Source organism: Melanostigma gelatinosum (genome assembly GCF_949748355.1).
Source record: "Melanostigma gelatinosum genome assembly, chromosome: 1".
Lineage (NCBI taxonomy): Eukaryota > Metazoa > Chordata > Actinopteri > Perciformes > Zoarcidae > Melanostigma > Melanostigma gelatinosum.
The window spans coordinates 29,017,874-29,045,685 of record NC_136634.1 but is presented as its reverse complement, the minus strand read 5'-3'; the positions used below and the strand labels follow the sequence as shown (position 1 = coordinate 29,045,685).

General features: G+C 42.7%; 1 protein-coding gene across 1 annotated transcript; it reads right to left on the bottom strand.

Moving 5' to 3' along the window:
- Positions 1–23: 23 nt before the first annotated feature.
- LOC306776228 (solute carrier family 12 member 3-like) lies at positions 24–27,244 on the bottom strand (the record flags this gene model as incomplete). The annotated part of the gene is made up of 26 exons (XM_079266848.1): positions 24–203; positions 431–498; positions 648–786; positions 1,447–1,533; positions 2,001–2,112; positions 2,201–2,299; positions 5,520–5,597; positions 5,747–5,829; positions 5,938–6,044; positions 6,969–7,106; positions 7,245–7,356; positions 8,448–8,547; positions 8,633–8,788; positions 9,678–9,779; positions 10,414–10,537; positions 11,179–11,286; positions 11,706–11,863; positions 16,780–16,864; positions 19,561–19,691; positions 19,866–19,977; positions 21,949–22,059; positions 22,162–22,301; positions 22,509–22,604; positions 22,722–22,797; positions 26,010–26,183; positions 26,960–27,244. The coding sequence occupies 26 exons, from the start codon at positions 27,242–27,244 to the stop codon at positions 62–64; spliced, it is 3,123 nt and encodes a 1,040-aa protein (XP_079122974.1). The 3' UTR covers positions 24–61.
- Between the last annotated feature and the right edge of the window lie 568 nt (positions 27,245–27,812).

The window sequence follows — 27,812 nt, the reverse complement described above, 5'->3', positions numbered from 1 at the left end:
TGAAATGTCATGTTGGTGAGTTCGTGAGTCGGTATCTGATTATTGGTCTCAAGGAGACATCTCATTGGCAGTAGAAGGTGAGGACATTTTCCTGGTTTCCTCGGACCAACAGGACTGGAGGTCTCAGATCATGTGACAAGAAGTCCAACCACGCCAGGTAGAGAGTATTGGGACACACTCCTCTCATCCCCACCGGCATGGTGCTGTCAGGAGACATACACAGTAATAACAAAAAAGGTTTAATGGGGGGGGAACAGTTTGTGTTGGACTACTATAAGTCCACATCCACAAGTGATTACTTTCACAGGCGAAGTGCTTGTATCTGGTCTGTGTATGCCGACAACCATGGTTCAAGAGCCATTCACTCAGAGTGGAATGATGCAATTAACTTACACATCTATGATCTAACAAGAATAATTACTTTACTCACATCACAATCAGAGCAGCTTCTCTGGAGTAATCCTGCAGAACCTCATGTAGACGAATTTGACGGAGAGACTGAACCACACAGAGAAAGTTACACATTTAGTCGAACAAGAAAAAAGGTTTCCGATTGATTGTCTTACTCCTAACTTCTATATTCACTGTATAGAGATGTGTGTGCTTGAGGTTTGATCAGTGTGTGTGTGTCTGTGTGTGTGTCAGACCTTGGCCTTGTTCCTCTCTAGATCCTGCTCAGTGATCATCCACTGCTCCTCCTGCTGTCCTGGTGGTCCAGAATCAGAGTCCTGTTTGGGATCTGTACCCAGTCTGAAGCGACCCACCATGTTCTCAAACTGATGAACACTAAAGCATAAAAAGACAAACGGGGATCATGGGTAATACAATACGTAATAAAGTAAATCAAGTATGGATGAATTCATTACTCTTTTGCTGTGATTTACTCGGTTTTCATCTGTTGTTACATGAAAGCATGTAAACATGCATGGCACTATGAACCTGCTGGCCCTGGGGCAAAAATGAGCGACTGACCCCCATTCTGGCCCAGGTGGTAAACCCTGCTCAACCCGGATCACATGTGGAAATGATAGATCATTTTCCCTGTTTGGGCTTTGCTTCTTTCTAATAATAGCTTGCACAGAGCTTTGGCACAGATCCGCAGAAATGCGCCACGCACATCCTGAAAAATGTGACAAAGTGCCAGGCTCGGAAGATAACGCAGAAGTTTGACTGGACTGGAGGCGGGAGGCGGGATTTACGCACCAGTACCCCACATCAGTTACAAAAACCTTATTAACTTCCAGGCACAGGAGCTCCTCCTCATCATCCAGCTATTCCATATTTTCTTTCTATTATTATTTAATAATGTTATTGTTATTATTACTTTGACATGCCACGTGTCGTCCGCAGCAGTGCTGTGTATGCCTGGCGTGCACAAGAGGTGTGCACAGCAGCCATCACAGAACATAGTCACAGCACCGACGGACAGCAGTGTAACTCGGGTACCTTGCAGGTTGGGGGTTCTGGTAGATGTCCGTAAGCACTTCAACATCATGGAAACCAAGACGAAACTTCTTGATCAGTGCCAACACCCTGGAGAGAGAATGTAAATATATAATCGAACGTAAAGTTCGACATTTTCTTTCAGATTCACACACTTGTAAACCACAGCAATAATCTCTTAATAATCATATTTCTGAGCAGGAAAAGCTGCCGGATGGGTAAACAGATAATAGTCTGCTAGCATGTTAGCCATTTTAACTGTTGTTTTAATAGCTGTTTCTGTCGCCACCATGTGGCCACAAAATGAGTTATTACAGCTTTAACTGTATCCACGTTAATGTTTTCTCTCTACGTTCTGCTATGCTCGGCAATATGAGTCTTTGATAACTGGCTAGATAATTCATCCCATATGCAATTCTGCATTTCCTTCCATTTCATTTCATTCATGCAATTTATTCTGACACTTTTTTGGTAAATGTGCTGAAGAAATCAGACGAAGGTGCAAACAACCCACAGAAATCTGACAGACAATAATACCAGTAGTCTGAAGTGCTTACTCCTCTCTCTGCTCTTCCCTTTTGTCTGCATCTCCCCCCACAAACACGCGGACCTTACATCTGGCCCAGCGCTTCCTCCGAGTCAGCAGGTAGGGCAGCAGCAGGGTCAGACCTGGTAAACCACACACACACGATGAGGAAACCTGTGATAACACTCTTCAGAGAAGAGAAGAAGGTGAGACGGATAGAGCTGATCAGACCTCCATCATCAGACAGCCAGTACACATCGATGGTTCTCTTTCCTTGTTTTTTCTGGAACACCGTACTGTGCTGAGGCTCCGCTTCAACGGCCACCGAAGCTACAAACAATTTTGTATACACAAAAGAAACGTTATCTTTTTACATTTTGATGACATCAATTTATTGACTCCGTTTATTCAAAGGACAAGGTGTGTAACATTTAGGGGGATTACTAATATTCATAACTATGTTTTAATCAGTGTACAATCACCTAAAACTAAGAATCTTTATGTTTTTGTTCGCTTAGAAAAAGCTGCTCTGTCGGACTGAGCTCTCCATCTACACACACACACACACACACAGTGGAGACTACTATACTCGAGCTGAGGACAAACTTTGCTTGTGACTGTATGTGCAATAAAATATTTGCGAGTAAAAAGCCAATACTTTATCAATACACCTATAATAAGCATAGAAATGTAAAGGAAAGCGAAACCCAATCTGCAATCTCTCATTCCCCACCGCCACGTTTACAGGCACAGCACAACAAGCGACACATTACATTACATTACATGTGTTATGATGTGGGGTGTTTCACGGACCCAAATGCAGACTCAGACAGCAAAGTTCTATTTCAAAACCACGGTTCGTTTATTTCTCTCAGTCAAGGGAAAAAACAGGAAATGGACAAAGTCAATAGGAGGCGTCTTCACGCCTCCGGCCGGTTCCAAGCCGGAAAGTGGCTAATCCTGCGGCGCGGCAGACGAAGCAGACAGGAAAACTGTCAACGTCAATACGGAGGCGCGTCCTCGCGCTCCGCTCAGATCTTAGCCGGGAAGTGGCCGGTCCGCGTCCGCGGCTGGCAGACAGGCTGGATCGTCTGTGTGACACCCGAGGCTCGACACAGGAACGCCAAGACTAAACAGTTGATCTCCGAGGAACGAACTGGAAGGCTTCCTCGTACAGGTGAAAACCCGAGGCTCGCCACTGTACGGCAGGCAGGTCGAAAAAACGAGAGGCAACGTTAGTTTCAGATCTTCAGAGAGTAACAAATGGACTACTCACGGGTCGGAATACCAGGTAGGTAAACGGACGGACTGACAACTGGGTTGAGAGTGACAGGAGTATTTATGTCAGCTGGAGGCGATCACCGGAGATGAGGCACAGCTGTGCCTACGGAGAGAGGCACGGCAGTGGGCGGGACTCTTAGGAGGACACGACTGAGGGAAACACAGCAGAGATCGACATAAATCCTCACAGTACCCCCCCTCAACGTGAGCCTCCCGGCGAACCGCCAGGCTTATCGGGGTGCAGGCGATGGTATGTGCGGAGTAGCTCTGGATCCATAATCCGGGAGCGAGGAACCCAGCATCGTTCCTCCACACCATACCACTCCCAATCCACGAGGTATTGGTAACCCCTACCTCGTCGGCGGACATCCAGGAGACGGTTGACCGTGTAAACCGGACCGCCTTCGAGTCGGGGGGGTGGAGGGGGTTCGGCCGGAGGGTTCAGAGGACTGGAGTGAACGGGCTTGAGCAGAGACACATGGAAAACAGGGTGGATCCTCATGGATTGCGGGAGCTTGAGCTTGACCGTGACCGGGTTGATAATGGAGACAATGGGGAACGGGCCAATGAATCTGGGAGAGAGCTTCTTGGATTCAGTGCGCAGGGGTATGTCCTTGGTGGAAAGTCAGACCTGTTGGCCGGGAAGATAGGTGGGGGCGGGTGTGCGGTGGCGATCAGCCAGATGCTTGTTTTGTTCGGAAGAACGGAGTAGGGCGGCACGAGTCTCTCTCCAGACTCTTCTACGTCGCCGCTGGTTGATTTGGACAGACGGGACGGAAATCTCGACCTCTTGGCTGGGTAAAAGGGGAGGTTGGTAGCCAATGGAGGCCTCGAAGGGGGAGAGACCTGATGCCGTGGAGGTATGGCTGTTGTGTGCGTACTCTATCCAGGCCAAGTGACGACTCCAGGAAGATGGATTTGCCGCCGCTACACATCGGAGCATGGCTTCTAGCTCCTGGTTCAGCCTCTCGGTCTGCCCATTGGTCTGGGGGTGAAAGCCGGAGGAGAGGCTAGCAGTGGCACAGAGGCTGCGGCAGAACGCCTTCCAAACTTGGGAGAACCGAGGACCCCGATCAGAAACAATATCCATAGGGATGCCGTGGAGTCTAAAGACATGTTGAACCAACAAGTCTGCTGTCTCGCGGGCCGACGGGAGCTTGGGAAGGGGAATAAAGTGAGCCGCCTTGGAAAACCGGTCCACGATGGTCAGGATGACCGTGTTGCTCTCGGAAAGGCCTCCAGGTACTGTCCAAAAGAAACCGTATCCAACGGGTTCTGGGTGAACCAGGCCTGGGCCCAGTCGAGAGAACGGCCCTGTAACAACCCGGTCAGATAGGCAATCCTCGAGCTGTCCGATGCAAACGTGCGGGGCCGTTGGTTGAACACAAACGTCGTCTGAAGCAGGAAACCTCTACGTGCCCTCATGTCTCCGCGGAAAGGTTCAGGAGATGGACCAGATGACTCACGGACCAGTTGCACGTCCCCCGCCGTTGAATCCAGGGGGGAGGGACGGGGCTGTGTGAGTCCCTGCACCAGCAGAGATCGACATAAATCCTCACAACATGACACACATTCCTCGCTTCCTTCATGTCTCGCTGAGTCGTTGATAAAGCTCACTTCCATCCTTCTTTCCTTCTCTGCTTCAGTAGCCTGGCAAAGGGTTGACATCTGGTCGTTCTACTTTCATTTACACAAGCATTATATTCATTTGCCCCCCCCCCGCACAACCCCCCCCCCCCGCCCCCCCTGCAACCAATCAATGGGTTTGGTTGACAAAACAGGCATACATTTTCCTATGTTAAATAGTAACTACGCAATCTACGCTTTCATGGTCACGTGAACTACATTGTTATCGTTTTTTGTCAGTAATATAGTTTTTTGTTCATTGGTAAATGGCAAAGTTTGCTCAAGATGTTTTCAAATTGCCAGAATACGTAAGAGATATGAATCCTGATGGTAGATGGACTTGTGTTGCGCTTTTCTAGTCTTCCGACCACTCAAAGCACTTTAACACTACAGGTCATCATTCACCCATTCACAGCCATTCATACACGAATGACAGGGCTACCATGCAAGGTGCCAGCTGCCAATCAGGACTCTAACGAACCATTCACACCCACTCACAGCCTGTGAGAGCAATTTACAGTGAAGTGTTTTGCCCAAGGACACATTGACATGTTCTAGTGGAGTCGGGTATCAAACCTGATCCTCTGATTGAAAGACAGCCTTGCTCTACCAGTGAGCCACAATACGTCATGCATATACGTACATGTACTTCTTGTTTGTAAGCGGGAAGGGGCAGAAACGGTGTCTATACTCTCCTCTCGTCCATCTAAACCTGGAATAACTGAAATAAAAACATAGGGATTTGCAATGCATACGGATTCATTTGTAGGCAGTAACTCAAATGATGATGCATGAATGTGCACGTTGTTAACATCCTTCTAGCTGCAGCAGCTCCGTGTGCTCCACTCTCATTTCAGATCAGGCTCTCACCATCTGATTGAGATGAACGAGAGACATCCAGTCCCTCCTTCAGTCTCAGTATGCACACGCCGTACTGCAGGTCGAATGCATCACTGAAATACATGGACAGCTTTATTGCAAAATATTAATATCAGTGCTTATAGAATGGTTCAAAAGTACACAGACACAGGATGAGGTTTATTAGTCCCCACTGTACTCACTGTAGTATTCCGATGTAGTTGTGTGCAGCCTGAGGTGTTCCACTGCAGCAGCCTTTCTTGAATCCCATCAGTAAAACAGTTGGCTTCATACGACCCAAACCTGCCCCCTGGTGGACAGTTAACGACAGGACAAGAAGAAGAGATGAGCCATCTCACAAAGTTCAACTGCCTCAGGCTCTCTTTGAGACATCGTCACAGAACCTAACATCGACATCCTGGATAACTGATCTCACTTGGCTGATGTAGTAATACAGATAGTGGATTTATTTTCAGAAAAGTCAAATCTTAACATTCAATTCAATTTATTTTTGTGTAGCCCAAAATCACAAATTACAAATTTGCCTCAGAGGGCTGAACATTCACTACTTCAAACTATCTGCAACAGAGGTTATGTGTTGACCATAGAAGCACACTGATGAGAGAGTAACTATGCTGCATTGTCTGTTCTAGTTGTCGCTTTAATGTGAATGCAACTTTTTGTCCATTCTAAACCCTTTTGTAGTTTAGGCCCCAAATCAGCTTAACAGCAGGAACACTTCCTTGTTCCCAGCTCACATATGACTGAACTAACCAATCAGAAGCTGGGAGGACATCCACAGAGGTAGATTCAGCAGATTATTGTAACTGTTTTTAATTAAGTCAGTGATGATTGTATTTATACCTGTAATATGTTAACAATTAACTGAGCAGGCTTAACTCACCATTAACTCAAATATATAAATTGACCTTAACACTGGCATGAGTTGCCAGGACAGGAGGGCTCTACAGCGGGGGGTTAAATCTGCCCAGAACATCATTGAAGTGAGTTGAAATGTGTGCAACGAGCCCAAAGAAAATGAAAAGGTGATACCCACACAGCCACAGTCTGTTCATGCTGCCGTCTTCGTAATTCATCTTCCACCCTCCACTATATAATGCTGTTATTGCTCTTTTTTCTTATGTAGGATATGTGACAACAAACTGCATTTCGTTGCACAACCCTGTGTTTGTATGATAGCAATAAACACACCTTGTAACCTTGTAAATCTGACCTGTAGCAGCATGTTGACGCCTGAACGCAGCTCTGTAGCCACCACACCTCTGTAGAATGACTTGACCCTCCGTTGGTTCAACCAGGTAACGTGACTGTCGCTGCTCGCCTTTTCCACTGCTGATTGGGAGGAACCAGCCTGACAAATACAGGGTCAAACAAGTAATAATTTCAGTCATCAACTGTAGAAGTTGTCATTTTAGTAGTGTTTTAGTTAATCAAAAATGGAAACTTCACTGGCTGGTATGTATATCTGTGCATGTTTAGTTGGACTCACAGTGACTACATTGCCACAAATCATGAGACTAAGATCCTTTGTGAAACAGGTGACGAGATCCACCAGAGCTGGACGACTGCTGGGAGGACCTGTTAGCACCAAACACTGGGGTCTGAAAGGTGTAGACGTTGAGCAGTTTAGTGCAGAGCTCCTGGACACACACCAACACTTTTGTTGATCACAGAAATGAGTATGGATCTTCTCATCTAACTTCCGACAGCAAAGCAATAAGTTATTTGCAGATGACGTCACACATCTGCGTGCTTTCCAGATGGAGGGCGGGCAACTGGAGGCATGCTCAGCACCGCAGCAATAATGCCTATGGTTAGCGCTGTTTACCAAAAATTGTTGTACACAAAGGTGAGAAGTTTAAAAAACTCATAAGAAACAGCGACATCAAAACCTCCGTCTGAAGTCTGGAGGAGCTAAAACTGACGAAAAACACAGACCATGGTCGACATGGTCGACAGATGAAGGCTGACAACTATTTTGTGAGCGGTTTTGTCCACGACCTCGGAACCAAAGTAGCATTGAACGACTGCTGTCTTGTTTTTGCCCGGGTAGCTAGCATCACTAAAAACAAATCTCCCGGTAGATAGCTAGCTAGCTTTCCCCCACTAGCATCACTAAAAACAAATCTCCCGGTAGATAGCTAGCTAGCTTTCCCCCACTAGCATCGCTAAAAACAAATCTTCGGGTAGATAGCTAACTTGCTTTCTCTGTGTTTTTGTCATTGTTTGTAGGTCTTGAGGATGAGGTCATTTGTAATGTCGATCGCCTCCACATTGGCAAAATCGGTCAAGTTGTGGGAAAAATCGCTCTTCTTCGTTTTGTAGGGATCACATCCAACATATGTTTTTATTTTGTGATAGCTGCTGTGTGCAGGTTCAACCCTTTTATGTATTCACTTTCCTCCAGTTCCAATTCGTGCAGTAAATGGGTTCTTCACTTCCTGCCCTCCATCTGGTTTTTGTGCATCATAATATTCACATGATTGAAAACAAGCTATTACGTGTTTTTCCAAGAAACATTTCAATTCCTTGGAATGAGATCACAATTCGCACCTACTACAGGGAATTATCCTCAAACTGCAAGGTTTTATGAAGGTAATGGAATTGATAATACAACGCAACAAAACCAACATTTCTGTTCTAAACTTAGACTACAGAAGACACTCTATAGGAGTGTGGTTCTATCACTGACCTGTAGTTCTTGACATGGTCCTCCACATGGTTGAGACCTACACACTGGCTCAGAGCAATGTTGTAGGAGCTTGCCTGAACTGAGGAGCCCCAGTTTACAGCTAAGCACAGAGAAGAGCAGCAGAGTTGGAGAATGGAGTTTCTGACAGCACACTGTATGACTGTAGGCTTTGTGTTTGAGTTTACCAGGCTTCTTGTAGAGTGTATATCCCAAAAGGAGGAAGACAACGCCAAAGGCAATGACGGCTGCCCACCAAGTCAGCAAGAACATGATGACTACACATACCACAGCGCCCAGCAACGACAGCCACTTACTGTAGAACCTGAAGGACGGACGCCAACCTGTGGATACACACACATACACACACATACACACGCATACAAACAACAATGTCGACACACTCTCCCGATCAAGCAGGAATGCCAAATTTATACTTCTGCAGAAAAGCTTGCTAGTTTGCGGAGCTCTCAGGGAACTGCAAAGGCCTCCTGAAAATGTGACCCGAACCCAAAGTCCTGTGCACAGCCTTCAGCCCTGAACCCTCTGATGTCACCTGGCAGGGGCTGCACAATTTCACACTTTTACGCCCTGATTTGAACATCCTCCAGGCTCTTGCATTACTACAGGAGAGGTAATCGTCACATCTATTTACTTGTTTTTGTCAAAACAGTTTCATTGAGCAAAAATTAAAAGAACCGGTTGATGATAAACCAGGAGGTAATATAGTCTTTGCTTGCATTCCTCTGCTTTCATGTGTTTTTAAGTACCATCTTAAATCTGTATTATTATTGTTTCTGTATGAATGTAAGATACTAGGCTGAACACATTTACGCCTTTGGGCTTCCCCTGGTAACGCTGTGACGATGGGATTGGGCCTCTGACTATGCGGACAAAGCAAAAGTTTGATTGAACATCAGGGCAGGGAGATGGGTTTTCCCCTCACATCCTGTTACAACGTTCACCTTTATTATTCTATGCACAGGAGCTCCTCCTCATCATCCAACGTCTCCATAATCCTTTTTCAGCCACGGAGTTATATGGAACTATTGAATCACACCTATGAAATATATCAATGACCACATGACAAAGGATTTGAAGACCGCAAGCGTGGGTCAAAAATAAATTACATTCTATACGCAATCCACGCAGTACTGTATATGCCTGGCGTGTGCTAGAGGTGCCTGCACTAGCCCACTCACAATGTATATGCGTACTGCTGCAGCTTTTTACCTGGCGAGTTGGTGATTGAGGCATGGAAGCAGCTGAAGTTGATAAGAGAGTATGAGCAGAGGAAGAAGTTGGAGATGATGGGAGCGATGGTGTTCAACTCGGCTGATGGAGAGGAACGACAGAATTTAGGAAAATCGCAGTTTTTACACAAAAGATTTTCAGAAAGTGAAACACGATTTTGACACTTTTTTATGCAATAGCAGTTTAATGTATCTACATGCTGTAATTACATCTCTATGCAGTAGCTTTCATTGTTTGTCCTCCATTCCCACACTGAGTTTAAAGCCTCCGTTTTTACTGTTCATTCTCCTGACACTGTATCAGAGTTGTATTAAGTTAATGTTAATGCAAACCTAATATTTGTACTACTGCTGCTTCATAATAAATGTGCCCGACTGGTGAAACCTAATGTGACGTATATTGTGAAGCAGTCAAAAGAAATGCAATGTATATGTCACCAATGTTTTTGCCAAAAGACTTGGCGATATGGGGCATGTTTTTAAGCCGATCATTTTTTAAATTTTTGCAAGCAGCAACAGTAAGCTGTTGGATAAAGAGCTTCCATCTCATAAGCATACAATATACAGTTGTTATTGCTGCCTAGGAGCAAGTTTGTTAAGTTCTGGTTTACTTATTTTCCAGTTCACATTCTCATTAAGACATTTCAGGACATTCCCATTTCAATAAGACTATAATTGCTACATCGTGGGTTCAGAGGTTCTCATCAAAGCCCCACCAATGAGAATGAAGCAGGCAGCGATGATGTACGTCAGCAGGTAGCCTCTGAGCGGTTCATCATTCTTGCCGTAACCTTTCCCAAAGATGCCGATGAAAGGGTAGAGTTTGTCCTTACACAGACACTACAAGAAAAATCATATTTCTCAGTCACAGATAACATTCACAAAAGGTATTTTGGCGACTGTGGCTCAGTGGTAGAGCAGGGTCGTCCTTCAATCAGAGGATGTATGAATGTTAGTTACTTCTGATAGGCAGGTGGCACCTTGCATGTTAGCCTCTGCCATCAGTGTATGAAGGAGTGAATGATGCCATGTAGTGTTAAAGAGCTTTGAGTGGTCGGAAGACTAGAAAAGTTATACAAGCACAGTCCATTTACCATTCATTTCATCTGGTGTATATGTGTGTGTGTGTGTGTGTGTGTGTACTTGTATAGCGCTTTTCTAGTCTTCTAACCACTCAAAGCGCTTCAACACTACATGTCATTCACCCATAGCTACCATGCAAGGTGCCACCTGCCCATCATGACAATCTAACCATTCATAACATACACCAGCACAACATTCGGGAGAAATTTGGGATTAAGTGTCTTGCCTAGGGACACATCGACATTGACTAGTGGAGCCTGGGGTCGACCACTGACCCACAGTCACCTCAAAGGAAGGTGTGTGTGTGTGTGTGTGTGTGTGTGTGTGTGTGTGTGTGTGCGTGCGTGCGTGCGTGCGTGTGTGTTTGCGTGCGTGTGTGTGTGTGTGAGTGAGTGTACCTGGAAGACCTTTGGAGCAGACACCAGGCAGGCCAAGGCAGAAGAGAGTGTCGCTCCAAATATACCAGCAGTGATGAGAGGGGCGAAAGCTGACACCAGGCTCATCGACTAGCATCAGAAATGTTCTGTTTACTTATTGGTCTCATCTCGCTCACCAGAGGAGAAAGGTGATCTACAGTTACTGATTATTACAGATACATGCAGAATGACATTATTGTTGGCTTGTTGCTGTCAGTGTAATCATCATATATCTTTCATGTAAAGAAAAGTCAAATAAATGTCTGAGAACTGACAGGAAAGCTTCATTTTTTGGCGACCCCAAGTAGCTTCACAAGGTAAATGTAAAGTTTGCTTGTTTGAAATTCTAAAGGAATTCATCAGCCAGAAAACATGTAGAGATGTCTTGTGTTTTGCAGACTTGTGATGTAGCCTGCAAACCATGTGGGTAATTATAGATCATATCTAACAGTGCAGAATAAAGCCACATTTAAGTCTACTGTGTGTCCTGTGAGTGGGTTTGTGCTGACCTGATAGTAATTACTGATGCCATAGGTGCATGTGTTATTGATACACTCAGTGAAGTCCCATCCATATTGACAAGCTAAACCAACACAATCCTGACGGGATGAGGATGGTGACAGGGTGTCGTTTAACAGGCCAGACGCATCCCGCAACACACACGATCCTGGGAGGAAATAAACACACAAGGACAAGAACGCATGAAAGAATATGCATATGCATACATGTAATGACTTGTATTTTATTTGTGGGAATTACTGCCACCTGGTGTTAACTTAAAGTGTTGCAGTTATTCGCCAGTGTATTATATGTGTGGCACATGTGACAGGAAGTAATGTATTCCTTTTCCTGGTTTGGTCACAACATGGCTCCGTTGTACTGGAGTGATTGTGCAATATAATCTTTATCCATCCTGCATTTTATGGCCCTCTGAGTGGCAATGCCAGTGAGTATAATTTACTTTTATAGCTTTAGGTATTTCTGAGGGTTTATTTTGTTAGTTTATTATTAGAAATAGTTTGATGACATGTGCAACATGTAACTGCTGAATATACGTAGCTGGCACAGCAATTTATGTTTCCATTGTTATTATACACATATGTGTATTATATTAGATTATATTTCATCAAAACTAATATGTGATTGTATGTTTTTTACCTGTTTTGTAGTTTCACACTTCTTCATATTAAAACCTGTCCATATACAACACGCTGGTCTGTTCCTTGGAGGAAAAGTATGACGAAGAGTTTAGCTGACTGCAAAGCCCAATACAAGACACAGAGTCGACATTGAGTCGGAGCAGAACAGTGAAATGACAGCACTCTGCGAGGGAGCAGAAGTCAACAACGGATAGCAACAACTTAAAGTAAAGTAAGGTACTCCATCTTCCCTCACGTCAGTTTACCCGACATCACGGAAAACATGGAGAGCACAGAGATTACAGAAAAAGACAGAGAGGAGACCAGGTCACTCGCTGCTCACTCTACAAATTCTTCAAGATCTTCAGGAAAGATGAGTACTAGATCATCAGTGAGGTCATCAACCAGGGCTAGTATGGCAGCAGCCCAGGCAAGAGCAGAAGCACAAGCTGCGAAAACAAGAGCGTCATTTGCGCACAAAGAAATTTAAATTTAATTAGAAAAGGCTCGCCTAGAAGCAACTCTTGATGCACTTCAACTACAGAGGGAAGCTGAAGCTGCCAATGCAAAAGCAGAGGTAATGGAATCTGCTGCTGCTAGGTTTGACACGGGAGAAAAAAGTGACCGTTTCGATCTTTTATCTATGGAAACAAACTCAATGCAGAAGGTTAGTGAATATGTAACTCTTCACTCCAACATGGAGCCTGCTGATAAAAGGACAGATATGCATGTGCTGCATGATGATGTCACAGCTTCACACCAGCATTGGAAGCCTACGAGGCAGTTCACATCAACTCACCCTAGTGGATTAGAGAGGCAGTTTGGCTTCTCACCAGCAGGGGATGTTGAAACAAGATTTAAGAGTGAAGACACAAGTAAACAGCAACACGGTTATTCATCTTATGGTCCACACCCTGAACAGATAAACAACCCACAACTTACTGCCAATAACATCGCAACCATCGAGCTTGCAAGGTTTCTGGCAAAGAGCCGATTGGTAACAGAAGTACTTACTAAGTTCGATGACAAACCTGAAAAATATCTCAGCTGGAAGTCCACCTTTCAGAACGTCATAGCAGAACTGGGTGTCACAGCCGGTGAAGAAGTGAGTCTGCTTATTAAGTGGCTGGGCCCAGAGTCGGTGGAGTATGCTCGGAGAATTAAGGGAGTCAACAGTCGACAGCCATCTGTTGGGTTAAAAATGATCTGGTCCAGACTAGAAGAATGCTATGGTTCTCCCGAGGCGATAGAGAGGTCGCTGTTCACGAAACGAGAATTTCCCAAAACTAAGCAGCAAAGACTACCTCAAGCTCCGTGAACTGGGAGATTTACAGCTTGAAGTGGAGACTGCGAAGTTACCAGGTTTAAGTTACCTAGATACTTCCAGAGGAATAGGTCCAATTGTGGAAAAGCTTCCCTTTCCCCTGCAAGACAAGTGGGCAATGGTTGGGTCAAAATTTAAAGAACAACATAAAGTGACATTTCCACCATTCTGGATCTTTTCTGAGTTTGTAAGGAAGGAAGCCAAAGCAAGGAATGATCCAAGCTTCATTACTGCTTCTCACTACTCCATCCCAAAGAAAGAAGGTCTCTCACGCTTTTCCAATACAAAGCAATCAGTCACTGTACACAAGACCGATGTCTCTGCAGAGGCAAAATCAAAGACAGAAAAGTCAGTGGAGGATTTGAACAAGATGTGCCCCATGCATCACAAGCCGCATCCACTGAAAAAATGCAAGGGTTTCAGAAACATGCTTCTGGAGGATAGAAAGAAGTTTATTAAGGACAATTACATCTGCTACCGCTGTCTTGCATCTTCTACTCACCAGGCGAAAAACTGTGAGGTCGCCATCAAGTGCCTTGAATGTGGGAGTGACAGGCACTTATCCGCTCTTCATCCAGGTCCACCAATACAGTCAGTCAGCACCTTCGGTGCCCCTAGACAGTATGGCGGGGAGGAGGAAGACAAAGACAAGCCAGATGCGACAACCATGTGCACGGAAGTCTGTGGAAGTAGTTTCTCAGGAAAATCCTGCTCTAAGATTTGCCTTGTTCAAGTTTTCCCCCAGGACCAGCGACAGAACATAAAAAGGGTGTATGAAATCCTGGATGAACAAAGCAATGTTTCACTCGCGAAAGCAGAGTTTTTCGACATGTTCAATGTCAATAAAACACCTGAACCATACACTCTGAAGACCTGTGCTGGGGTTGTTGAAACATCAGGCAGAAGAGCACACGGCTTCACTGTGGAAACCATTGATAAGACAATTAGTCTCTCTCTTCCGACCCTCACCGAGTGCAGTGCTATTCCCAACAACTGAGAGGAAATACCTACTCCTGAAGCGGCTTGGCATCACCAACATCTGAGGCCTATAGTTGAACACATACCATCCTTGGATCCAGATTCAGAAATCCTTCTGCTCATCGGCCGTGACCTACTGAGAGTTCACAAGGTGAGGAAGCAGTTAAATGGAAAACACAATGACCCATATGCACAGAAACTGGACCTGGGCTGGGTCATTGTAGTTGACGTGTGTCTTGGCAACAGTCACAAGCCAACAGAAGTTAGTGTCATGAAAACACACATCTTAAACAGCGGACGCCCCAGCCTGTGTCCCCCATGTTTTAGTCACATCAGTGTGAAGGAGAAACTCGGCTTCAAGAACATTCCAAAAGCTATTCCCTCACAGCTGAATGTCTCAGCTCGTGCTACAGAGTCAATTTTGGAAAAACTAGGAGAAACTGTCTTTTGCCAGACTGACAAGGACAACCAGTTAGCACCATCAGTTGAAGACATGATGTTCTTGCAGAAGATGGAGGAAGGCTTCATCAAAGACCACGCAAATAGCTGGGTTGCCCCATTGCCGTTTCGTGTACCCAGGCGTCTTCTTCCAAACAACAGACTACGCCCACAAACGGCGCATGCTGGATAAGAAAGGAGACATGAGAGCTCAATTTCTTGAGTTTATGCAGAAGATGTTGCATAATAACCAGGCAGAGCTGGCACCACCGATCGAAGAAGGAAAAGAAAGATGGTACCTTCCGATGTTCGGAGTCTACCACCCACAGAAACCTGAACAGATACGTGTGGTATTTGACTCAAGTGCTCAGTTCGAAGGAGTGTCGCTGAACGATGTGTTACTTGCAGGACCGGACCTTAATAACAGCCTCTTAGGGGTCCTCCTCCATTTCAGAAAGGAACCAGTGGCCATCACAGCAGACATACAACAAATGTTTTACTGTTTTGTCGTCAAAGAGGAAGACAGAGACGTGTTGCGATTTCTCTGGTACAAAGACAACGACCTCAGCAAGGATGTGATGGACTACCGCATGAGTGTACATGTCTTTGGTAACCAACCTTCTCCAACTGTAGCAACCTTCGGACTGAGAAAGGCAGCAAGGGAAACAGAAGGGAAGTATGGTAGTGATGCAGTGCAGTTCGTTGAAAGGGACTTCTATGTCGACAATGCTCTGAAGTCTTTTCCAACTGAAACCGAAGCTGTTGATGTTTTGCAAAGAGCGCAAAATATGCTTGCTCAATCCAACATTCGTCTTCACAAAATCGCATCCAACAGACTGGAGGTGATGAATGCTTTCCCCGTTGAAGACCGGGCTAAGGACATTAAAGACTTGGATCTGTCGGAAGATGAGATTTCCAGTTCAGCGTAGCTTAGGAGTCAGCTGGAATGTCAGTTCTGACACCTTCACATTCCAAGTTCCACAGAATCAGAAGCCTTTTACACATCGTGGAGTGCTTTCAGCAATCAATAGCCTGTTTGACCCGTTTCCTGGCCCCTGTGACAATAAAGGGAAGAATTCTTCTCAGGGAACTCAGCAGCAGTGCCCTTGAGTGGGACAGCCCCTTGCCTCAGAACATGGACAATGAATGGTTGGCAAGATTCTCTGCAAGATCTTAAAGAGCAGGTTGTGCCTGAGATACAGATGTGGGAGGTAGTCTGAGATATAGATGTGGTAGGCAGTCTGAGATACAGATGTGGTAGGCAGTCTGAGATACAGATGTGGTAGGCAGTCTGAGATACAGATGTGGTAGTAGTCTGAGATATAGATGTGGTAGGTAGTCTGAGATATAGATGTGGTAGGCAGTCTGAGATACAGATGTGGTAGGCAGTCTGAGATATAGATGTGGTAGGCAGTCTGAGATATAGATGTGGTAGAAGTCTGAGATACAGATGTGGTAGGTAGTCTGAGATACAGATGTGGTAGGCAGTCTGAGATACAGATGTGGTAGGTAGTCTGAGATACATATGTGGTAGGTAGTCTGAGATACATATGTGGTAGGTAGTCTGAGATACAGATGTGGTTGGCAGTCTGAGATACAGATGTGGTAGGTAGTCTGAGATACAGATGTGGTAGGCAGTCTGAGATACAGATGTGGTAGGTAGTCTGAGATACAGATGTGGTAGGCAGTTGGGACACACAGTACCTATGGTTGCAGAGATGATGAGGTAAGAAATGGTGGTCCAGAATATTGCCGTTAGTGTTCCTTTGGGGATTGCCACTGTTGGATTCTGGGAAGGAAGGGAAAAAAAGACACAAACATCACACTTTTAAAGAGTAACTCAACCCCATTCACGCACACATTCACACCTACAGGCAATTTAGAGTCATGGACTAACTAACCTAAGCTGCATGTCTTTGGACTGTGGGAGGAACATGCAGACTCCACACAGAACAGCCACCTTGGATTGAGCCCATGCACCTCTTGCTCTTGCTGTGATGGGCTACCATGCCGCCCCAAAACTATAATTGACTACATATTTTAGGATTTAATCATTATTTGATCATATTAATTTAATATTTATCGTATAATCTATATTTTGTTGGAAACTTGTATTGTTCTTTGATTTGATTGTTCCCCGTTGATTTCTCATGTGTTGCTGTCTATTTATTTATGCAGAGGATTTTGAATAGTGACATACAAATACATTGATCTTCCCACACCCGTGTTCAGGTTCCTGCCCACCACCACAACAGTGGCAACAGTATAACTTCCAGCACATTCCCAGTACCTCCTCTGTCAGCAACCTGCTCTGATAGGACCCATGACAAGGCAACTGCTGAACCCAAATCTGCCTCACTGGAACATAAGTGTCTTAACATAGACTGTGGGAAATGCTAAAGGCTGTGTGAATTGTCCTTTGAGTGATTTCCTTTGATGTAAATGTTTTCTAAGTAAATTATTATTTTACGATGTAAGGAGTTATTTTATGTTTTTATGATGCCCTCATCTTTTTTCTAAATGAATAACATGACTGTACATGTATATATAATATATATATATTTATATATATATATTAGATGTAGTTTCATATCTGGTTTAAATTTAGCATCTTTATGAGTAATGTGTTTTGGTCTGTTACTTGAACATTTAGTACTGTCTGTAAATGACCGTTCATGATAGCCATTACTCTTGACCCTACTGTTCAATTCATTCATTACCTCAGTAAACATTTCATACATGAGTTTATAGTTTATATTGCTCGATTTAAGTCTTCTTCAAAACAGAAAATGATGGCCCCATGTAGAGTAGAATACACTTAAGGGTGTAGCTTGTAATCGACAGGTGGCTACCACGGTGTTGTCCGGTCTGGGTGTTGTTCATGCTTTCCTCTTACAGCTCGAATTCTTTCATCGTGGGTTTTAAGTTACCTGTAACCTTTTGGATTTCCTAAAAATGTCTTATTGTTGGAATGCTGTTAAGCATTCCAACTATTGTTCTTCGAATCTTTATTCAACTTCTTCTATTTCTTCTGTCGCACCTCTTCTTCTCCTTAATTTTTTAAGCTACAGAAACCATTCAAATATCAAAATGTTCAGCTCTTTCACCAGAGGGGTGCTATGACTTTTCATATTTCTAACCTTTAAACCTTTTGAATTATTAAACTTTTTATTTTCAATGGGATCTCTATGGAGAATATTTACAAATGGCTTCAGGCACACAGGTGTTCACGATTGAGCCAATTAGTGATGTTGATAAACACACAGACTCACAGACACGCGCACATACACTCCTCTCCCTCTATCTCTGTCTGTGTATCTCTCATACAGTCATTCAGGTCTTAGGGATCTTTAGAGATCTTTCCCCCCTCCTCCACCCCCCTCCCCCCCACACACACACACCATTTTTAAATAAATGGATTAACTGTATTTAAACATTAAGCTCAAAATTAATGCTCTTACTAATACTGCTGCTGCTAATTTAGTATTACTACTACTGCTACTACTACTTCTACGATACCTTTTGCTGTTGCTACTATTACTACTACTGCTATTACTGCTACCATCAATATTATTACTACCACTACTGCTATTACTACCACTACTACTATTACTTATACTACAACTGCTATTCATGCTACTAAAAGTACTAATACTACTACAGCTATTAGTATGACTGCTACTACTTCTTCTAATTGCTAATACTTCTACTACTAATAATACTTCTACTACTACTATAAATATCACTACAACTACTACTACTAGTACTTATTCTAATGCTACTAATACTTCTACTAATAATACTTATACTACAACTTATACTACTACAAATATCACCACTGATGAATTCTTTTAAGCCACAGAAACTGTTCAAATATCAAAATGTTCAGCTCTTTCAGGAGAGGTGTGATATGACTTTTCATATTTGTAATCTTTAAACTTTTTGAATTATTAAGCTTTTTGCAATTTGTTTTTGAATTGGATATCTATTTTCAGCAATGTTTTTGCGATTCATTTCAGTTTTCAGCATTCCAACGCATTTTCAGCAGGAAATGCTTTTTCTAGTTCAGTGTTGTACTCCACTCTGTCATGTCACTTGTGTTTGGCAAACTAAGGGGTGATGTCATGATGACTACTTCCACTTCTCATATGAAAACTGCCTTCATATACATAACCTCCAGATCAACCAAAACATCAAATATATTGTGATAGCCAGGATTCAGTCGCTATGCATCTGTAAGATAAAATATGTAGAATTCATATATGTTGCACTAAAGTCTGGCATCTGAATCTATCAACAACAGTTTTCAGCTGAAGAAGTGTTTACTACATACATATTGATCAAGGTTTGTGTATGTGCAGGAACAAGATGATGTCAGGGGCAAGCAGCCATGTTTATACCACTGACAGCAACACATGGTGTTTTCTAAATTCAGGATTTTACAAGAAACTAAACAAACAGAGAGAAAGAAAGAAATGAGCATACCCTCAGATCTCCTGAGATGTTAGCTCCTGCCAGAATGCCCGTGGCGGAGGGGAAGAAAATGGAGAACATGCCAAAGAAACTGCCCTCTGGTCCCCGCCAGCCAGGTACAAAGTTGGCAGCAAAGATATCAGCTGTTGAAGGTGAAATAGTTAGTTTGTCAAAGAGGTCCGAAAGGGAAAGACTCGAAGATGGGTTCCCCTTGATTTGTGTATAAACCACCTTACACATGTTAAATTGCTGGACACTGAAAGAGGAAACGTTGCACTGGCTGGCAGGAATATCATACGCAAGGACTAAACAGTCACCTCTGTAGCTGAAGACACCCTTGGCTTGTTTCTGTGGTGAAGCAGGAGTGATCGTTCCAACAACGTAACTGACAAATGACACCATGATGACCAGGAAGAACAAAACCTGCACCTGTGGAGGGCAGAATATACGGTAAACATATGGATGCAGACAGAAATGTACATACAAGAACAAGCTAATGTATCTCAGCACACTAATGAATAACCTTGGTCTTATCACACTAGCTAGGATGAACATGAACACCAAGCATGCTGGAAATAAACATAATGAACATTCTGATGCGTCCACTGCTCCTGGTCTTTATGCTAACTTAAGTGTTGACTGCTGGCTCCAGCTTTATGAAGGTATAAGTGGTGTAAAAATAAAATAATTGTTGGACTGCTGCATTCCAACTATTGGTCTTCGAATCTTTATTCAACTTCTTCTATTTCTTCTGTCGCACCTCTTCTTCTCCTTCATTTTTTTAGCTACAGAAACCATTCAACTATCAAAATGTTCAGCTCTTTCACCAGAGGGGTGCTATGACTTTTCATATTTCTAACCTTTAAACTTTTTGAATTATTAAGCTTTTTATTTTCAATGGGATCTCTCTATGGAGAAAAGTCCCTGTTTTATCTCCATGAAATGGCTTCAGGCACACAGGTGTTAGATTGAGCCAATTAGTGATGTTGATAAACACACCGACTCACAGACACACGTGCACATACACTCCTCTCCCTCTCTCTCTCTGTGTGTGTGTGTCTCTCTCTCATACAGTCATTCAGGTCTTAGGGATGTTTAGAGGTCTTCCCCCCCCCCCACACACACACGCCATTTTAAAATAAAAGCCCCACAGAATGAATCCTAACTGAAATGCTTGTGATGAGCCTGTCATTTAATAACCAGTTTGTGTTTATCTAACATTATGATTCTGTCTCCTCCCCTCTTCTCCCCCACACCCCACACCCGATTTCAAAATAAAAGCCCCAGAGAGTGAATTCTAACTGAACTGCTTGTGATGAAGCCTGTCATTTAATAACCTCTGTTTATGTGTGTCAAACATGATGATTATGTCTCCTCTCCCCCTACCTCCCCCACCCAGTCCCACCCTTTCAAAATAAAAGCCTCATGGATTAACTGTATTTAAACGTTTAGCTCAAAATTAGGCTTTTTTGTTGAAATAATGAATGCTCTTACTAATACTGCGACAACTACTACTACTGCTAATATTTCTAGTATTACTACTACTACTAATACTACTACTACTAATTCAACTTTTGCTGTTGCTACTATTACTACTACTGCTACTGCTATTACTGCTACCATGAATATTATTACTATCACTACTGCTATTACTCCCACTACCACTACTATTATTACTTATACCACAACTGCTAATACGGCTATTCCTGCTACTACCAGTCCTAATACTACTACAGCTATTAGTATGACTGCTACTAGTACTACTACTGCTACTTCAAAAACTGACTTTACTATTACTACTACTACTACTTATTATACTCCTACTACTGTTATATAAAATACTACGACCACTACTACAGCTATTACTACAACTATTGATACGACTACTTCTACTACTTCTTCTAATTACTAATACTTCGACTACAACTTCTACTACTACTGCTACTACAAATATCACTACTGCTACAACTAGTACTTATTAAAATGCTACTAATACTTATACTGCTAATAATACTTCTACTACAACTCCAACTTCTACTACTACTACAACAAATATCACTACCGCTGGAATTCTTTTAAGTTACAGAAACCGTTCGAATATCAAAATGTTCAGCTCTTTCAGGAGAGGGGTGATATAACTTCATATTTGTAATCTTTCAACTTTTTGAATTATTAAGCTTTTTGCAATTTTTTTTAAATTGGATATCTATTTTCACCAATGTTTTTGAGCATTCCAACGCATTTTCAGCAGGAAATGCATTTTCTAGTTCTGTAACTTCTGCCGAGATAAAACATTTAGCACATCAGATAAGTCTTTTCATGTACATTTTAAAATCCCAACATTTTGTCATTAATCCCGATGGCAGTTTACAGTGGTCTCATATATTTGGTTGAGCTAACCTTTGACTCCCACGTCATGCCAGCCAGTGAGATACCCAGTAGACATGTGACCGTAATGATGCCAATGATGCGGATGTCATTGATTCGGTCCACCATGACGGCTCCATTTTCCTGAGAAAGACGAAATGTCAGTGTGTTTCAGAGAACTGTGATTACTGTACAGTATCAATGTAAAAGTTGCCCCACGTACATATTAACACACATCCTACTTACATACATGAGGTCTGTAACGGTCTCAGCAAAGCCCACAGTGTGCATGGCCACAGCTACAGCATTGGCAAAAGCAAAGATCAGACCAATGGACCCACCCAGCTCTGGACCGAGGCTGCGACTGATCAGAAAGTAAGTCCCACCTGAAGACAAGAGTGGGCGCAGCAGGCAAAATGCATCATGGGAAACGTGTTCATCATGGAAGGAATCTCTGGCATTTAAAATTGTATACAATGTCCGATACAGCCCACATGTTTTGTTTTTCTCATATTAATCCTTTGTATTTTTGCAATATTTGTAATTTATTAAGTAGTTTGTTGTGTCACGCATGAGTCACTGAGGGAACAGACCTCCTTTGACCTTGCCATTGGTAGCGATGGCTGAGGTTGAGAGACCAGTGATCCCAGTTATACAGGAGGACAGCAGGATAATCACCCAGGTCAGACCTGATAGAAAGACACACAGAGAAGGAGAGGAAGGACGACATGATACTTAAAGAAATGGTTTGGTGAAATCTGCATCTACAATGGACCGAGCACACAAACAGGTTTCGTTGGACGTACCGATACCAGCTTGAGCAGTGATCCAAGGCAACCTCAAGTACAAGATCACCCCCCAGATGTTTAACATGCAACGGATCTACAAACAGACAGTTACGGACAGAATTGAACAAATACACAAGATCTGGTGAAAGCATGCCAGAGGTTCCTCAAGAGGAGAGGACTCTTTCTAGCCTGAATGTCTTCATTGTGTTTGTCTCTGGCAGAAACACTCTTTTTTGAAAAGAAGTCAGAGCGGCTACACAAAAAAGTCGCTCTGAAGAAAGAACCTTTTCTCGAGATGGCCACACATTAGTGCTAAAAAAACCAATAGTGTGTTTGAGCTCCAGCCTGAGCTCCAACACACTATGAAGGCTGTAGTGTAGCCGAACCTATTTGGCAGAGATGGTGCTTTCTTAAAATATGGAAATGATAGCCGACTGAATAGGGTTAAGACGGGCAAGCAGCTTAATCAGTAGAAGGTCCAAGGTAGAGACAGTATGACATAGTGGTGGATGTACTTTCTTGCTTGGTAATAAACTTTGAAGAATCTTCTTTAGTCCACACCAACATAGTTGTCTAACAGGATTTGTCTGTTGTATAGATATAAACAATATAAAGGATTATTAAAGATAATTGAAAATAAATTAATCAGTAAAGTCATGACACAACATGGACCTGAGAAGCCGAGGATCGACCCGCTAATCTTCTGATTGAAAGTTAGATTGAAGGTCTAACTTTGTGTGGGAGCCAGAGGAAAAGAAATGTTATTGTACTGCAAGTCTCATACTGCCTCTCTCTCTCTCTCTCTCTCTCTCTCTCTCTCTCTCTCTCTCTCTCTCTCTCTCTCTCTCTCGCACACACACACACACAGTGGCTCTCATGGCTGTTAGTCATCTTTTAGGCTATTTCTGCTACAATAAGTCAATGGGCGATTAGAAGGTGAAGACTTTGAAGGGATATTGGAAGAATTTAAAAAAGCAATAGTGAACATTTTTTTAAATGCTTGAAAGGGAAAATGTACAGATGAGATTCTAATGCTGCACATAAATGCATTAAAATCAATATTGTTGCTAATCACTGACTTATATCTGACTGTAATAAAATACAAATAATTTGACATAGCATTTGGCATACAGAAAATCATTTATTTGGTGCTTTTTATTTATCTAAAAACATAGTGTCATCACCTCAAAACATATTCATTCAGTATATAGTATATAGCATTTTAGGGGAATCTGTCTTTTAAAGTACCAAGAAATAACAATGCTTCACAATCTTAGCTTTTGCTAATTATTGACACATCTCATCATCACATTATAAAAAATAAAAAATTAACCCAGCTCTGAGTATACATAAAATATTTTAGTAGTGGGTAATAGGTCATTATTATTAATTAACAATGCCATTATGTAAAAACATTTTCATGTAAATGGTTCATCAGACTGCCACTGTATGACGGAAGGTTGATGTCAGGTTGAGGTTGATATGAGAGTGGAGCATGATTATGCAGTGGCAGGGCTGTGACAGAAATCATGTATATGACACATACTGTAGGTTGTGTCATGTTCATAAGGGACAGGTGGGCAGGCTGCTCCTCTGGTTCACAGCCTGTTCTGAAGAAGTGCGACTGATTCATGTGGCGAGATGTTAAGTCTTTCTGGATGCTCAACTCTGCACCCTCGTATGTACGGAGCTTGGATAACTTGTCCCATGTCTTTTTTTCACCCTTTGTAAATTATATTAATGATACTTGATAATTGATAAATGATGATAATTGTGATTTTCAAACCAAAATACAGCATTCAATATTTAAACTTAAATCTGTTTGTGATTTTCAGAAGTCTCCCAAATTGCCATGATGACCAAGATGAGTCCATGAGTCCATGAAAATGGAAAGTCCTCAAAGGACATTTATGTCCATTTGAGTGTGATCGTTCAGATCCAAATGACAAGAGTTTCACCAAGCAGTCCCAAATTGTAATTTGTCATCAGTGATGTTACTTCAAAATACAATTGGCTGTCTTTGAATTCATTGTTGTTTTTCTTTTACGCCTAGAGGACAAAAGTGTCATCGGAAACTGCACATTTCTTATCATCCATGAAGTCAAATAGGTTGGACAGGTTCATTGGTTATCCTCTTGGGGCACTGTGTCATAGTTGGTGTGTGGTGAGTAGTAGATAAGGTCTTAATGTGACACTACATCAACGTCTACTACACTACGTCTGTCGGCCCATCCATAGACCAAATAGATCAACGTCTTCTTCGAATTGGTTAAAAGGCCGTTGGAGGTGCAAACCAAGTGACATACTTGGGTAAGTGTGATTACTTTGCAAAGACTCAGTGGATTCTTTAGCACAGAAATTCATAAGAGTTTGCACAATTAGCATTTGGTAACATACAAAGTGTGATCAAAATGTAATTACATAAACAAATTTGGCAACAATGTACTCTACACATGTTTTTTCACACAAAGATGTTCTGACATTGATCTAACCTGTGGTTTGTGTCTCTTTTAGCTGTCATCAGCACATTCAAAAAAAATTTAATTAATTTGAGACCATGACAATATACCTGAAGTCTGCACTGGGAGAGGATGGGTGGTGGAGGGAGGCGATACATAATGAGCTGCCCCACCACAAGACTAGAGACTGAACATGTTCTTTCCTTCAGAATAATAAATAATAAATATGCAATATATCGGACTACAACTGCATTTTGTTGGGCAACGCTAACTGTACAATGACAATAAATTATACTTGAACCTTCCTGGTGAGACACTGACTTATTCAGACGTCTTCGTTTCATTGTAAATGGTTTAGGAATATTACTGTAATCTATCCACAACAAGATACATATTCACTCTGTCAAAGGAGCATTGTGCTCAGATTCACTTTCAGCTGATGAAACTGCACCTAATTCACATCTCTAACACTCGACGGGTTTCAATCCAAATGCAGAGCAAGTTTCAACATCATTTACAGAAAATCTGCAAAAGAAAATGTAAATAATCTGCTTTTATATACGAATATTAGAATTGAAGTGTCTCAACTGGTGGTGCCAATGATACAGTCTGGTCCCATTAAAAGGAGGGTGCAACGAGAAGACGTAGCCTATTAAAAGGATCGCAGTCAAACTTACAATAGTGGAAAACAATGTGACAAATGTGACAGAAATATGGCCTTTATGTTTGTTTCATGCATTACCTTTGAACGGAAGCTGATCTAATGATTGTGCAAAATGATTGCCAGCGAGTCAATCGTGCACAACTGCAGAAATCCCCAAACCCCATACTAGAGTACCCGGCCTACCATGACTCCCTGTACCCAGCCAAAGCGAGGAGGTTCAGGTGGTGGCTCCTTCTGCTCCTCCTGCTCCTTCTGCTCCTCCTGCTCCTCCTGCTCCTCCTCGCCTTCCTCTGAGCTGTCTTCTCCTCTCGTCTGTCCAGCTGTTGTCTCCTCATACAACGGAGGTCTGGCATCAACCTAGTCAAGTAAAGTCAAATACATCTTCACCTTTATAGACTAAAATCACGAATCACACAGTTACAAGTAACATCCTTTATCTTGAACCCAAATTCAGATAACAACACCGCCTTTATTGCCTTTATTGCCTTTATTGCCGTTATTATAGTGCAGCAGGGAGAATGACGGAAAGAGGGGATGACATGCAGCAGAGGGCTGTGGGTCGAAGCTGGAGCTCATCCCAAACTTTAGTTCATATTTCATTAGTTGTTCATGTTTGAAGAAAATTGTCTGTTACTATTGGCAGACAATAATAAAATATATAAAGTATATAAAACTGGTTGAACACAGAAATGTCCAATCTTAAAATGCTATCGCACACAAACAGAACGATGTGGTAGCAGGACCAGGACTACACTGACACCTTTATGAGTTCGTCTCACACTAGATTTCTGAATTACAAACTTTTCTAAATGATTAGTATCCAGTTAGTAGCAAGTTGTAATCTTGTACCCAAAATTCTATTTGACAACAGAAACTTGGGCTAAAAGCATCTTTGTTTATAGTCATGGAGTCAGTATTGTCAGGTCAAGGAGAGATAGACGACCTGAAACTTAAATAATGCATCATGGGAGTTTGTTTTAGACCATTTGAAGCACATTCAGTGGAAATTAGACGCCAAAATTGTGAACCAAAAGAATACTGTATTATTACTGACTATTCAACCTGCATTTCTGTTATTCCTTTTTTTAATTTTAGTAATTTGAGAAGAGCAGAGACATGCAGAGACTCCTCACCTCAGGGTTGGCATGCAGCTGGTACAGAGAAGGCCTGAAGCGCCGCTGTCGGCCGAACACCTCTGTGTTGGCGTAGAAGTCATAGTGTGGCGGGGCGTCCAGAGTCTCATAGCCAGTTAGAGCATCAGATCCAAGAGATGCTACATTGCTCCCATCACCATAGCAGTGATAGTAGCCCGGCTCATCAAACCCTCCAGCTGTTGCCTTCGCATCGCCTACTGACGGAGGAAGTGTGGGTCTGTATGCAGCCAGGTGAACGCCGCTGCTGGTTTCTGGTGACTCCATTCAGAATAGCAGATCTGTGTTTTCTGTATTTAAGTGGATTGGAAAGACAGCTAAGACGGTGAGTTTTGTGTCAAATCTTTTCTTCAACAGCTGCCGAGGTGAGGCCATTCAGTTATTTAAGCTGTATGGAGGAGGCGTCATTGCTAGGGCTGGTTTTATTCTGTGTTTGACCTTTACCAAGCAGGAAGGGCCCGGGGCAATGTCAGAAGACTACTTCACCCAACAGTTAAACAAGACTATTTACAGGAGCTATTAAGCATGGCATGGAAAATCCCACATATCAGGATCAACCAAAAGATCCTTCTGGACGGAACTGGCCCAGGAAAAAAAAGATCCACGGATAATTCGAATAAAGAAGTCTTTATTAAACGCTGTGTCTGAAGAGTCTAAAATTACAACATTTTCCTTTTCCAGAAGCTCAAATAGTGCAGAATTAACCGATTTGATGAATCACAGCCAAAGTATTGATTTCTTCTTTCCACGTATCTCCTCTTTATGTGATGTTAGGCATGTGTCTTTGTTGATGTGCATATCTATGTTGAGTTTAGATCAGTTTGCATGAAGTTGC